This window comes from Protomyctophum bolini, assembly GCF_963924005.1.
Source record: "Protomyctophum bolini genome assembly, chromosome: 15".
NCBI classification, from domain to species: Eukaryota; Metazoa; Chordata; class Actinopteri; order Myctophiformes; family Myctophidae; genus Protomyctophum; species Protomyctophum bolini.
The window spans coordinates 24,170,994-24,186,967 of record NC_137876.1 but is presented as its reverse complement, the minus strand read 5'-3'; the positions used below and the strand labels follow the sequence as shown (position 1 = coordinate 24,186,967).

General features: G+C 42.3%; 1 protein-coding gene across 1 annotated transcript in view; it reads left to right on the top strand.

Annotated features, from left to right (window-relative positions):
* Window positions 1-15,974, top strand: part of crybg1a (crystallin beta-gamma domain containing 1a) — a 68,281-nt gene that overhangs the window by 18,516 nt on the left and 33,791 nt on the right. The window contains exons 2-3 of the mRNA XM_080784287.1: window positions 7,192-7,324; window positions 13,630-14,981. Coding sequence (XP_080640413.1) covers window positions 7,192-7,324; window positions 13,630-14,981 — 1,485 coding nt within the window. The remainder of the gene's footprint in view (window positions 1-7,191; window positions 7,325-13,629; window positions 14,982-15,974) is intronic.

Sequence of the window (15,974 nt, the reverse complement as noted above, 5' to 3'; positions counted from 1 at the left end):
GCCCCTCCTATACACAGGTTTAATGTTTGTCTTTAGTTCAATGTTGGTTTTGTAAATGCATTGACAATGAAGCGTCATTTACGCCATATTGTCTCTTTATTGTTAATGGCGTTTAATGTTTGTGTTTGCACTTTAATATACAGTATTAGCGGCCCTCACTTCACACGGGTGTGATTTTTTTAAATTGCATTTAATCATTGCGCATACAAAACAACAGTTTTGCAGTTGAGATCGAGGACATTTAAGTCGGAATGTAACCCCCTTTTTAGGGGCACTAGCCCCTCCTATGTCCAGCTTTGAGGATTTGTGTAAACACAAACATTGTTTTGCTACCGTTTCCTATGACTAGTTTGGAGTGTTTGTGTAAACACAAACAGTGAAGGCAAAAGTGAGAACGCAAATTGTGATGTAGGATGACGTATGATGATAAGAGTGCCCCTCACTTCAAAGGCGTGTGATTTTTGAGTATAATTGTTTCCAAGAGGAAAACAGCTTAGAGGACATCTTTGGCGAGCGTGTACATTAGGTGTAAAAGCACTGCCCTTCTGAAGTGTTTGTGGAGTCTGCCTCAGGAACAGGCTATCTCTCATCAACAGCCACCCATGAGTCATAGTAGCCCTCATACGTCCTAACAGTGGGTGAGTCAGTTGTTGACTTGCATCCATCCCTTGTTTCAGTGTACTCAATTCAGTAGCTCCACGGGTCCACAGCACAGGGTGAATTGGCTCCCTGGATAAGCTTATTTGCTTTGTTTGCCTGTTTGGAGCTGTGTGCAGCAAGCAATTTGTCTGTGCCGATGACTTGGACTGGTGCAGGCCTGACTTTTAACTTGGCAGAGGCAAGCTTTTAGTTTGGCTGGAGATTTGAGGTTGATTAAGTTCAAGTACAGTAAGTGTTGCCGGTTACAGGTAGATGAGTTGTTTACGCCCATAATGTGCCTGTTAATTTTTCTCAGTTGTGCCGACTTGATAGTGTCAGCAGGATTAATTCATATCAATAGAGAGTATGCACATGCATGCTTTTCCCATCAGGACACGCCCCCCTCATCTAGACTGAGTGGCAAAACATTGAGCAGCATGCAGTGTTGGAGTTATGAAGCGCTCGCTGGAAATCACTCAACCGTCCTGCGTGCCACCTGTTTCTAAATGTCACATAATGCAGGAGGCAGCAAAATGTTGTGTTATTGAAAACAAGCACTTCCAAACTCTGACACTTAGAAAAATAATCAAATGCAGGGAATTTCTTGACAGAAAGTAGCTCATAACGTTTCTATGGTGGATTTTTATGAAACAAAAACTTTGCAGATAGAAATAGGATAAGTCAAGCTTTTCGTACAGCTGCAATGTTGGTGAGTTTAACATTGTTTAATGCAATCAGACAGGACTTTTTTGTTTGGATGAATGGGCTGTCAAGGCCAGAAAGTAGTTTTTTGCCACTCAGTGGGCGTTCCCGACTTCCCGCATAACTTCCAGTTATGCTGGATTGAACCCAGAACCTTACAATTCATAGCAAACACGGCATCGAGGTGCAGTACAAATGCTGAATTGCATTATTAGCCTATACTCCTAGCTCTGGTCCATAACCTTCTACTGCTTCCATTCTGACCAGCCTCTCCTCTTTAGCGTGAATAAAATAATGTTTTTGCTACTCACCAAAACAAAGGTAGGTTGTGTCATTAGAAAGACTACTTTCCTTAGTGGACGCTCTCTGAGCCCCCCACCACACGTATAAACGGTACTTTTTGGCCAAAAGGGGATTTTGTTTCCACCGGAAAAAAATACTTTTAGTTACTCCAATGCACCCTCTACCGATATTGCCCAGAGAACTGCCTCATAGAGAATATTTTTCCTCCGGTGAAAAAAAATCCCTTTCCTGCCACGTTTATAGTGTGTGTGGTGGGGGGCTCAGAGTGCGTCCACTAAGGAAAGTAGGCTTTCTAATGACACAATCCGCCTTTATTTTGGTGAGTAGCAAAAACGTTATTTTTATTTACACTAAAGAGGAGAGGCTGGTCTGATTTTGATCTGAGATTTAAAACTGAAAGTCCCATAGCCTTATACTGCAGGGCAGAATCGAAGCAGTAGAAGGTTATGGACCAGAGCTAGCAACTCTTAAGTCATGGGTTTTCAACAGGTGGTCCATTGACCACTGGTGGTCCGTGAAGGTATTGCATGTGGTCCCTCACCATGCATTTAGTAATGTAGGAAAGTGAAGATTTGTATTTTAATTTATTGTATTGACCACAAGTTGAGAAACAATGCAGTAAATAATGCGGTGACATACGATGACGCTCGATCAATGTTGTCTGTTACTGGGAAGTCGAACGTCGAGAACTTCCACAGAAAAGGGAGGTAGAATCTCAAGGGAAACTGTTCCGGTTTGCCTGGTTGAGTCACCATTATAAGGAAATGTGCCCATAATTTATTAAATGTGTCTGCTTGCTCATACATACAGTAAGTTACAATGAACAGCAACATGATTTTAATATGGAAGGTTAATTTCCCCCCATATCCCCCCTCCCAACACAACAGTGGTCCCCAGGTTGATTCTCAGTCAGGGTGGTGGTCCCTGGTTCATAATCAGTTGAAAACCCCTGTCCTAAGTAATCCAAATATGTTCATTCAGAACTTGACAATAATGAGATTATAATTATTGAATTTCGATATTTGGTATACATACTGTATGTATTTGTGGTGTAACACATTGAAGTCTTGCAGTAATATTATGAATATTTGGTGTGAATGTATTCGTGTGTTATCCCGTCAACAGAACAGAACAGAACATTCACGAGAGCATCTGGGTTCAATAATCAATTTGGGTGGGCTGTTGCAGACTTTCTTGTAGGCTAAGCTGGTCAGAATGTCAACTATCTTACAAATAGTATATTGATAAATACTATCTAAATAATAACACACTGACATTGTTCTCACAAGTCAATCCATTTCAAACGGGTGCTGACTGTCATTATTATGGCGTCAGTCAACTGAGTTATTACTTGATAAAGGAAGCAATCCAGAAACAATCTCATACATCACACCTTACTATGGATACCCTATAGAAACCCTCAAGTGAAACAATACATATACCTGTGTATACTTTACCAGTCATTCAGTTGCTATGCAGTATCAGAGACAGGCAAACAGTAAATATTCCCAAGTAAAAGCACACGTCATGTCGTCATGTACTTTTGAATAACAGATATTTTGTCTGTGGCGTAATGGTGAAACAAAAAAGGCAAGTCACAGCTGGTTTAGTTCCTCTGAATCAGCTTTATTTGTCACATCACAGGTTTACAGGTGTATGTTTGTGAAATCCTTTATTTGTTGAGAGAGCGGCAATGGCTCAGGGGTCGGTAGAGTGGCTGGATGGGAACATTGAGGTTCCCAGTTCGATCCCGGGCTCCCCCAGAGTTCGTGTCGAAGTGTCCTTGAGCAAGACACTGAACCCCTAATTGCTCCCGATGTGCAGGTTGCTGCCTTGCATGGTTTCCTCCACCATCAGTGTATGAATGTGTTTGTGAATGGGTGTATGTAATGCACAATCTATGTCAAGCACTTTGGATAAAACGCTATATAAATGCACCATTTACCATTCATAGAGGTAGAGTGAGAGCAGAGGGGAAAGAGATAGAAACAGATTAGATAAAACAAAGGTACATAATATACAGATACTGTATGTTATACAGTGATTCATGAATCGTGGAGCTCAAGCACATGGCTTTGCAAGGTAGCAGATCTACAAGCTCTCAACATGTCATGCTGCAATGCATTGACACGTTGTGAGCTTGTAGACTGGCTATTTTAACTATTCAAAAATGTTTTGCAAAATAGTAAAAAAAAGACAAAGAAGTTTAGGGATAAGGGGTTTAGCGGGGCCGAAAATGGAGCCCCAGGGGCTCTATTTTCATCCATGGTAAACCCCTTATCCCTAAACTACATTAGACTCTACCACTTAGACTCCAAGTGGTTAAACTGAAATGATATGATATTGATGAATTCCTAATATCATTAAAGTACTTTTAGGCACCACTGGACTCTAGGGCTCAGCACCCACGTTCAGAAACACTGGACTAGAAGAACATCTGCAGTAGCTGGAGGTGTTTCATTTCCCTACCCTTCATAGAACATCTGCAGTGGTTGGAGGTGTCTGGTTTCAGTGGTTTCCCCCTGGTGTCGGGACCTGCTGGTTGACACCTTCTGGTTGACGAATATATTTAGTAGTGAACTGTGCATCTCCCGTGGGCCAAGCAGAGAAACCTTCTTGTCTAAGGAGTAAATGTTTAGTCTAGGAGGCCTACTAGTTTGGACATAATATAAAACGTACAGATTGCTGCTTTAACCAATGTCTCCAAATATGATTAACAACCCAATTAAATAATATATTACATTAAGGGAGTAGGGTTATTAATTAGTAGGATCTATTCTAAATCCACAACAGGATTGCTCAAAAGGTACTAGGTAGTGACCCAGTAACGGTCTAGCAGCACAAAGAATGGGCCGTAATATGTCTTGGCTAAACAAGGCAGGCATAGGTTGTTTCTTGTTGAGCTTGCTTCAAAATCCTTTATGATCTTCTCAGCCTCTGTTAAGGCCCAAGTCTTTGTTTTGCAAGAATAATTGTTTGCCAAGCATGAGCAGGAGGCATAAACGCCCCGTTTGGACTTCAAGGGTAGACAGCAGAACGGTTTTCCGTTTAACCACTTGAGCCCTGTACTGGAGTCACATAGGCTATATTTCTTTGTACCACAAACAGCCGGTCTGCAAGTTCAATTTATTTTGCTGATTATTATTCTTATTGTTTTTTTAAATGACATACCCAAAATGGGGGTGCTAGATTAAAACATACACTCACGCCCACCCGGCCGCACGCACGCACGCACGCACGCACTAATAAGGCCCAGAATGTCAAAGTGTCAGTCTTTGTTTGATATTCACATTTGTTTGTATAATCATTCTAGCATAGAGAATGATTGGTTCCCTTTAGTGAAACAGAAGGTTAAGGACATCAGGGGTGAATTATGAGAGGTCAGGCGTGGTTCTTCCCAAGTTCCCATCGCTTTAAGGAAGAATGTAGGCTAAGCAATGTAAACATATCGAACATCTGATAGTATTCTAGACACTCCTCAATTCCTCCTCAGTTCTGCAAGCATCGCATAACTCTGAGAACAGGGGAACGGTTCCTAATCAAAACCATCCATGTGCGTTTCCTCATAAATTTTACCCAAACCCCTTAACGCCCTTATCATTGTTTGTATTATTCTCAGACTGAAAGCTATTGTTTATATCAAATATCTCATGTTCTGTATATCAACATATACTGTACTGAGGACGTATAGTAAATAAGAAAAGTATGTAAACATATTCATATATAAAATGTATATGTCACATTATTATATGGAGTCATAGGCTAGCATTCACTCTTTTCTTTACTCTCCATATCTAGGCTACTCTATAGATTCCAATCAGTCATCAACAATGCTGCCTGGCTTCAAAGTCTTGGCATCCAAATAATGCATTGCAGTTCCTCCTGTGTACTGAACTGACTTAATTACTGATTCATTAGTGTGCTCATGACTGGAAAAGTAATGTGCTTCTACCCCCTTGTGGGGAAACAAAGTATTGCACAGAATAATGTCTTAATGGTTTAGGGATATTTTATTATCTCTTTTTTCCCCCTCTACACCAAATCTCTCATAAAATATTGTCACAGAATGTTCACCTGTCTTCGCTGAATGTTTGTTCGACTATTATGACATTGCTCAGAATTGTGGGGCGCTAGGGTTCATGTGGTTAACACTAAGGAATCATTTGTACCTGCCAACAGTTGACAACCTTCACCAACTCCACATGCAGTTCATACTCCGACTCAGTGTTACTTTAGTCATTATCACAATCATTTTGCATGGATTAGAGGTGCATTGGGAATGCTTTCTACTTTGGTAGGCCTGGCGCTTATGACGTCAGACCAAGATATTGTCAAGATTTTCAAAGACATAGTCGTGACTCGTGACTACAAACACAAGTTAATTCATTTTAGGTGTCGCTTGAGCTTCCCCAGCTACAGTAGGCCTACAGCATTCCTTATAGTTCCTACTTCATATTCAGTACGCCCCAAAGTGAACTGCATGGAATGCCATTTGCTTTGTCTTTGCACTGAGCACGTCACTTTAATTATTATAACGTTTAACCCATTCTGAACGGGAACCCCTTTTGGTGTTTTAAGTAAGCATTATGTTATACTTTAGCTATTGAAAAATAGCAGATCTACAAGCTCATAGCGCGCCACCGAGTGGTGCGCTACGAGCTTGTAGGTCTGCTATTCTTTTTTTATCGTGAAAATGCGGCACAAATCTTTGAATATTATGTTCTTTCAGAAGACTTTTTTTTCTTTCTTTTTTTGCGTCAATGGGTGTGTGCTTCTTTGAGCCTATAATACCTTTGACCACAAAAGGTGAGGAAACCCGCCCCTCGTTGGAAAAGCAGGGACATCATCATCATATCACACGCGTGTCTCAGAATTCTCGCTGACATTCTAACTACGAAGCACATAGGCGTTACTCAGTGAATGTCGTCTGACCAGTGTCACTGTATGCGGAAGGAGAGAGTCCTTAATTAACTCAGCAGACAGACTTACACACCCAACTTGTGTAAAGCGGCGGAGCAGGCTACTGTTTGTTTGGGTTGTTGCGTGTGCTCACAGTATACGGGAGCAACATGCAGTAAAAGACAACACATACACAATGTACCTTGTGTACAGTATGTTCCACTGTTCCAGGTTCAGGAACCTTGAGTGTCCCTTGAGGGGCTTCAAAAATGGACCCTTTAAATGACTGCATCTCTGAGAGTGTACAAATGGAGCCAAATGCACCGGGCCCATTTTGGTTCCATTTGTACACTCTCAGAGTTATGAAAAACAGCACATTGAAATCAAGAAGTTTGAGAACCACCGATGTCTACTGTCCAAAGTAATAGACTCGCTTACCGGTATGTCAAACAGCTCAATTATACGGTCTCGTGAGAGAGGTTTTGATATCCTGTAACATTAACTCTACAGTTGGAGCCTATAGGGACAACAAAAGCTGTTGTTGAGCGCAGCGGGATGTAAAAAGCCCCCTTTCCCTTTCCCTTCCACCCCACCCCCTCATCCTGTCACTGTGTAACTCTCTCTGTCTCTCTCTGTGTCTCTGCCCAGGAGCTACGACACACTCAGTGTGTCCACGGAGTGCAGTTACAGGACGGTTACATCGGACGCCGAGACCCTCTCCGTGACCAGCTTCGACATGGCTCAGATGCACAGCCCCACCTCGCCCTCCAGGTTATTCAAGGTAACTTGAACTCCTCTGCATTCATTGCAGCAAAGGCTTAAAAGTCAAGTATGTTTCCTTGTTCATGACTTATTTCCTGATATATTATTATTATTTGTTTTTTCAAGGGCACTCTTGTTTCCAAATTACATAATAATATAATAATATGCAGTAAGAATACTCCTACTCAAGGATATTCGTACACTAGAATACCTTAATGTTTGGATTACTTTGCCTGCACAATCTCAATGAGCAATATATTCATTTCTGTAATTTAATATTATCAGTATTCATCATCTCCATCTCCAGCATAGTCTTAAAACATATTTTTTTCAGGGGAGTGTTTTAAAATTATTATTATAACTGTTAGTATAACTGTTAAAACATGTGTAGAGTGCAATTGCCCTAATCCCTGTAGTTTGCTACCCCCAAACCACTTTTTATGATCTCTTGTCTGTCTGTCTGTCTAACAGAAATATTGTACTTGTTCACCATGAGAGTAACTTTAGCTTTAAACGCATGTTCCTAGTACATCATGATTCACAATTCCCACGACAAATATAACGCATAATTCAAGTCTAGTGAAGGCAATTTATTTATGAAGCACATTTAAATGCTGTACCATGACAATAAAAACTAAAATGACCTTTCAATATACCTACAATATAATTATTACTCTGTTAATAATTCAAACTGTATTAGCAGACTCGGGTCCATATACACAGTACAACATAAAAGAAACACGACAGGCAATACAAGATAATGAACTCAGAGTAATTGGCACTTCAGAATTGAAATCCATAAAATGTCATGTGAAAGTGTATTTCCCCACTATGTTAAAAGCTTGCAGCAGGACACCCATGCAGGCTCATTGCCTCCCCTCCCGAATTAAAATATAGGCCTACGGTAAAATAATGTTAAAAGTTGCTAACATGGGATTCTATGACAAATGGAAATACTTTTAACTGAATTCATAGCCATGTTTTCAAATATAAATCTTTCACATTTCAGCCAGATACCTAAAGCTCATGACATATTTCTCACACTCATAAATCTGCCATGGTCAGTTAATTTAAAGTGTGTTTTCTGTAGGCTATGTTGCCTGTTGTTGTAGTGCAGTGTCCATCCATCAGAGGACACTAGAGTGCAACACTATTTATTGCTACTTCCTTCCTCCTTGGATGGAAATGTAATAAACACAAACAGCATGAAAGGAAATGAAAGGAAAGGTACTATGTTTACCCAGGGTAACTGGACTAAGCTCAATAACTTGTTTACAGCCAGGCCCTGCTCATAGGACATTTCATGGTAGGGGTTCAGTGCCTTGTCCAAGGGCACTTCAGCGGTCGTAATTTTAACCTGTCGGTCCGGGGATACGAACTAGCGACCTTCCGATATCAAGACCGCTCCGCAAACCGTTCGGCCACCGCTGCCCGCTAAATATGACATTGACACTGTGAATGTATCTACTAAACAATTATGTAATATAGCCTATAGGAGTAATATTTCACAATAAGCTACAAGTAAAATAAAATGAAAACATATTTTATAACTTAAAATGAAAGGGTTTGAGCGATAAAAGGAGATAATTATATAGAATCAAATTATCTCTGTGGTTTTCGTACTTGTCAAACCAGCTGTCCTGCTATACTGTAGTTAATTAATAGTGTCAGAGACAGGAGGATTGGAGGCACTTCACTTATTCAACATGTGAAATATCAGGAATTTAACGTGTGTGTGTGTGTGTGTGTGGGGTTAACGTATTAAAATAGTAACCGCTGATTGGTCTCTCAGTTACTGCACGCGTGCGTGCTTTACGAGTGTGCAATTTATGTGCGTTCGTGTACAGTATGTGTGTTTGTTTTAATACCCCTACCTGAGATTAGAGAATGAACTAAACAGCTGCCCGATAAGGAAGTGAACTACAGCACTGCGTCTCCTCCCATACTCAACAATGTCAGCGCTGAATAACTACTGTACAGAACAAACACATGGACAATAGGTGACCATAAATACATTATGGGCTATATCTTGTGCCACCCCTTAACGGCTTAACCCTTATTTGCCATTTTTTACTATATATATCTTATAAAAAAATAGTTCAAATTGCTGATCTACAAGCTCCCACCGTGTAGATGTAGATCAGCTAGTTGAACTATTTTAAAATGATTTTCAAAATAGTAAAAAATGGCAAATAGGTTTAGGGATAAGGGATAAGGGTGGCACAAGATGGAGCGCTACTGTATGTGTATGCAGTGCACACAGAAGAAGCACTGTTTGATAATTATTGTGACACACATGTATGGATTTGTATTTATCCGCTTGTAGTGCCCAAGGTCCTATACTAATGGCACTACTGGTTGCCTACGGCCTAAGTTCAGACGTGTGCTCATAGTACAAACTGATGTTCAAAACGTGTCCGTTGAGTTTAACAAAATGGTTTATTCTCTGCAGCTATTATACATAATATATATATATTGTATAATTATACATAAAATAATACAAGACAAACAGTCAAACATACACAGTCAACACCTGCGCTTGATTAGGAACCTGGTTAAATACCTTGGCTGGCCCCGACCGAGCCCTGCAGGGACGTCATCAAAGGATAATCAGTAATGGCTCTTACAGTTATCAGTTTGTTCTCACACACAGGAAGTCTAAATGAATTTAAAAAAAATGTATTGAAAGTATGATACATCATCTACCTTATAGAATATCTATATCTGTGTCTGTGTGCATGTCAGCATGAATGAATGAATGAATGATTGAATGATTTTATTTTTGTCTGGCTGCTTTTCACAGGCCATCCCTTATGGGATTATGCAGACACAATTTAAAGAACACAGTATTTCCAGGGTGCCAACATGCTGACACCAAATGCTAAACAAAATAAATAAATATCACACTGTATGCATGATTCTGATCAAGAGAACCAAGTCGTGTTGCCATGTCTGCTTGAGAGATTGGGCTTGTTTTTCTGTAAAGTTGCTTGTGAAATATTTGTAATTGATGGTTGCGCTTTTCTGGCCTTGTTTGTAAAGCAATGGGTGTGTTGTTTAAATCAGTAACTTCTCAAACATTTTCAAGGACCCCCTTACCAGATTTGTGTTGTTAAAATGTTTTAAAAAATATATAAAAATAGGTCGCTTCTGGTAACACTGCTCCAGAATCTGCCACCTTTGAATGGGCTAACCTAGTAAGCCTAGTTAAAACAACCATACTGAGTTGGGCGCCGGCCGTTATTGTGTTCAGTTGTTTGATCTGTTTAGAGATGAACTGGAAGGGCTGGCCACGACCTGTTGTTTGAATGTTTGCTCAGTAATAACGTATTCTGACCGCTGAGAACCCGAAGGGGAGCAGTGTGAACAATGTTTCATGACAGAAGAATTACCTGTAGGCACAGACATCAATGTTTGCAGGAAAACTGGTTTTCAGTCTGGGTACAGGTGTTATTTAACTATCTCACTGGTATCTTATCTCACTGGTGGATGTTTATGATAAACATGTTTATCGATAGATTGTACCTGTGATATTCATTCAGAGACTCAGGGCAGATGTCTATTGTGTGTATCTTAAATGTAATCTTTTATTTGATTTGTATTTGCTTATCTACTTTGGTTTGGCGCTTGACTCTGACTCTCGCCTGTATCTCTCCTTTGTTATATACCGTACCACTTCAACTTTATTTGTCACATCACAAAGTTCACAGGTGTTGAAGAGGGGGAGGACTTTTCCACAGATTGCAGTTGGACTAAAATATAAAAACAAAACTGTATCAAATCTAGATATAGGGTGTGTGTACTATTTATATACTATATATATATATATATATATATTTTTTTTTTTAAATAAATAGCTCCTCATCTATATTGACTAGTAAGAGACTGTTTCCTGTATAGTGCTGAATTTAAACGAGAGATTTATTTTATCCTGATTTTAGTAGGTAATGCGTGGTCTGGACTTGCTCTCATGCTGTCATTTATTATTATGAGAAAGGGTGAGGCATGGCATGTTCATCCACGCCCATGCGTTTCTTTCATGTGGTTTGTTTAGCATAGTGCAGCTCTTTCACAATATTCCCCTCACTGTAGCTGTGATGTAAATGCAGGCATGCCCACACACACACACACACACACACACACACACACACACACACACACACACACACACACACACACACACACACACACACACACACACGTTCACGCCATAGACGCACACAGGTAGACTGAAGATATTTCCACACGTTATTGTGTGAGAGAAGTTCCACTTGGCTATTAATTGGTTTAATATGTAAGCTGGACACTGGGTTTTCACATTCTTAAATTTATGAGCTGCATGACGTTTACGCTAGTCTAAGGGGCAATCCGAAGCCGATAACCATTAACTTGTTTCGCCTGCCATTCTCACGGTCTGCGGATAGTGGATACACTTGGATTACACTCCATGGCAACAGGTGTAATTGCGTCAATTTAAAATGGTATGTATAGCGTCTTGTGTTTATTAATACATGGTGGTGTCCTGTGCCATTTGCTTCAGACTTGTGTTCGGTACATTGTGAGGACAGAAAGACAGGATTTTATGGAAATTCTAACATGCAAACTGCAGGTGTTTTTCCACCTCAGTGTTAGGAGAGGCAGTGTTGGCTGGCTGTGTCCACTGTCTGTAATTGTAAGCCTCTCTAACGTCTCGAGACTGTGTGACTGATACCATCAGGTGACCTATGCTAGAAAATGTATCATGTGACATACATGTGACATTTAACGACGATTCATGTCGTGAAACGTCCTTTTTTACAATAGTTAGATTGGTTTGTAAATACAAAACCTCAACTTGCTATGTCAGCATACAGTGCTACTGTTTCTCTTTTTGAGTGGTGCAACCACTCCTACAACCAGCAATGTCCGTGTCCGCCTATCTATGTGTGTCTGTGTCTCTGTGACGTTAACGAGCACGAGAATGAGTACCAGTAGGGGCGCTGTTGTGCCAGAAACGGAGAGAGTGCTGCAGTTGCCTGCTAATGAGAGAGAGGGGGGGGGGGGGTTGCACCACTCAGTTCACACGGGTGTGATTTTTTCTTTGTTTTTGAGGGGCACTAGCCCCTCCCATACACAGGTTTAATGTTTGTCTTGTCTAGACAAACGACAAACATTAAAATCGTTTTAATGTTTGTTTGGTCTCCAACACAGACATTAAATGCCATTAACAATGAACAGAGTTTAATGTTTGTTTTGTCTGTCACCGAGCAAATCGGCATTAATGCATGTCAGAGGAAAACCTCGGCCAATAAGGGACCACGATTCTTATAAACTGCTATTATGTGATGCTACATTGATGCCATATGTCATATGTGATGTTGGTAAAGCGCCCCTCACTTCACACGGGTGTGATTTTTGAAACCATTATTTAACGAACCACGTCACTTCAGAACAAAGGACTACTTTCTGTTTTCCTCCTTAGACAAATATCTTTCTTAATGGTCTAGATTGTGTTCTGTTGGTGTGACTGAATGCCTGTTTGACTCTTGAGGTATCAGTGACATTTTACATCCCCCCTAGACACCGTCATTGGTGCTCCCGTCTGATCATTTTACATCCCCCCTAGACACCGTCATTGGTGCTCCCGTCTGATCATTTTACATCCCCCCTAGACACCGTCATTGGTGCTCCTGTCTGATCATTTTACATCCCCCCTAGACACCGTCATTGGTGCTCCCGTCTGATCATTTTACATCCCCCCTAGACACCGTCATTGGTGCTCCTGTCTGATCATTTTACATCCCCCCTAGACACCGTCATTGGTGCTCCTGTCTGATCATTTTACATCCCCCCTAGACACCGTCATTGGTGCTCCCGTCTGATCATTTTACATCCCCCCGAGACACCGTCATTGGTGCTCCTGTCTGATCATTTTACATCCCCCCTAGACACCGTCATTGGTGCTCCCGTCTGATCATTTTACATCCCCCCGAGACACCGTCATTGGTGCTCCTGTCTGATCATTTTACATCCCCCCTAGACACCATCATTGGTGCTCCTGTCTGATCATTTTCCTCAGGGTTGTTTTTGTACCGGGGAGTCGGCTTGATGTGTGCTTGACTTCATGTAAAGACTTAGCAATTTACTGAATCTTGTGTGTGACAAAGAGTTGATCTCTACAGTGACATCTTTCTCAATATAATATTATTGTTAAATAGCACAGCTTACGGCATCCACGTTCAGGGCCAAAAACAACAGGTGTGTCACCAACGTTCCCCACCTGAATATTTAACTCTCTCTCTCTTCCCCTCTCTCTCTCTCTCTCTCTCTCTCTCTCTCACACAGAGCTTTGATGAGAGGAGAGGTGGAGGAGTGTTGGATCGAATCAGCAGCTTCTTCAACTCCAAGAGAAAGCGGAGCCAGAGCAAGCAAAACGTGGATTCCCTTCACGATGCATCCCAGTCAGACGGCAGCGCCCGGGCCTCCCCCCTATGCCCGGGCACGAGTCCCCAGCCCTCAGAGGAAGACGGGCTGAAGACACCTACTCCTACCCGAAGAGAGAACGAGGTGCCCGAGTCAAACGAGGCAAATGGCGGCAGTTACGGCCTCAGTTCTTCGAGCATGGCCTCTCTGCTGGCGGAGGAGGGAGAGCTCCCGTTTGCAGACAGCGACAGCAGCGGCCGAGGCAGCGTGAGGGAGCTGCACATCATGTGCGCCGATGGGGAGAGGAACTCTGAGAATGTGACTCCCACCCAGCTCGATCTTCTGCCCTCGTCGTTGACGAAATCCGACGTGAGCTCAGAGCTGGGCTTTGCGGATGCCGTGGTGGAGGAGGTGAGCAGGAGGCTGCGGGGCGTCGCTCTGGGAGAGGCCATCCCGGTGAGCAAAGAGGAGGGGTCCTGGGATGGCCAGGAGGCTTCGGGCGCCCACGTCGCCCCGCGGCCGTTTGAAATCCCCAAACCCACAACGTCCGATGCCCCAAAGTCACCCAGCCTCACTTCCATACGCTGTGAGACCAAAAAGACCTCCTTGAAATTCAGAGTCGGTGAAAACCGCACCGCGCATGCCGGACTCACTCTAGGCTCCCGTTCTCGTGCGTCGTCCGACTCCATTCCCATCGTGCAGAGCCCTTCAGCTCGGGGAGAGGGAGAGCCCAGCAGTGCCTCTCGCATAAAACTCCACAAAGCCATAAGGGTGGAAACACACCTGGGAGAGGAGGAGGGGGAGGGGGAGGAAGCCAGGGGTAGAGTGAGAGAGAGGGAGGAGGGCTTGACACCGGGCTCGCCTCCTGTGCTGGCCGTGCCTGCCACAGTGATTCCTGACGAGGACTCAGTTACTCAGGGAGCTGCAGACGGCCCACATACCCCCTCTGAGATAGCGGTGTTCAGTGACTGGGAGTCAGGCAGCGTCTCCACGACAGCGACCTCGGGGGAGTTCCAAACAAACTTTGCCCCGTCGTCAGCAGCAGAGTCCGGTCTTGGCACTGACGCAGAGGAGGGCCCGCTGCAGGACGACCTCGGTGCTGAAGGAACGGGTGCAACAACGCCGCGCAGGAGTGTAAAAGTTACTCAAACAGAGAAGGTGTTTGCCAAGAGGGTGTTTGTGGACGGGAACGGGGAGGCAGGACGTGGTCAGCAGCAGGACGAGGACGGAACGGGGTCAACTTCAAAGAGTTTCCCCACAACAGAAGTGAAACCGTGGGTAGCATTATTTATCTTCTTTCCTTCTCTGTGAGGACTTTTATCCTGAGGAGGAGAGTGAGTGTGTGAGTGTTTGTGTGTGTGTGAGAGAGAGAGAGAGAGAGATAGAGAGAGAGAGAGAAGAGAAGGATTCAGTGCAACCTGAGCTCTGCGTTCCCATGCCCTTTTGTATTATATCAGAACAATGGAAGCAGTGCTTTGTTCATCGTGTTATTGAAATATTCATATAGCGCTACTGTACGTTTAATTGTGCAGTAGTAACAATGACTTCTGTTTGCACCATAGGTAAGACTTAACATCCCTTGTGGGGATTTATTGCATTATTAAAGATGACATGCACATGTACTACAATTAGTACAATGTATCATATTTACTGTACCTTGACCGATGAATAGTGGATAAGATGTGGTGAATTCATAGTTTTATAAATACAATATAATTATGTTGAATACAGTAAATAAGCCTTTGCCAGCCACACTGTACGTACACTTTTGTATTGGAATGCTTTGAGATAACCCTGGACCCTGGAGTAACCTGGGAAATGCTTGGAATTTCACAGAATACAGTAGTGATTTACAGCCCATTAACTACGACAGGGCAATGGTCTGCATAGTTTAGCCAGCTTGAACATTTTTTTTTGTAAATCACTTTGGTCAAACATTTGAAGGTGTTGTCCTTGACACTAATCGTAAGAATGTTCTGGAGTTTACATTTCCTCTTTGGACACTGTTTTGAACCCTTGTCTGTGTTTAAATTGCCTTTCTTTATTTATTATCGCCGTATCTGCTGAAGTGGGTAGCCATTGTTACTTTAAGTATGATAAGAATGGGTTTTGTTTTATGTCAGGTATGCACTACTGAAAGGTCGGTGGTTGATGTGGTTAGATTATAATGAGTGTTATGATTATGTGTTTTGCAACCATTAAATAACTGTCATACCATCTTGTCCTCAAAGTTAATTACTTTTCTTCCCTGCCCTTGTCTCTCTGTC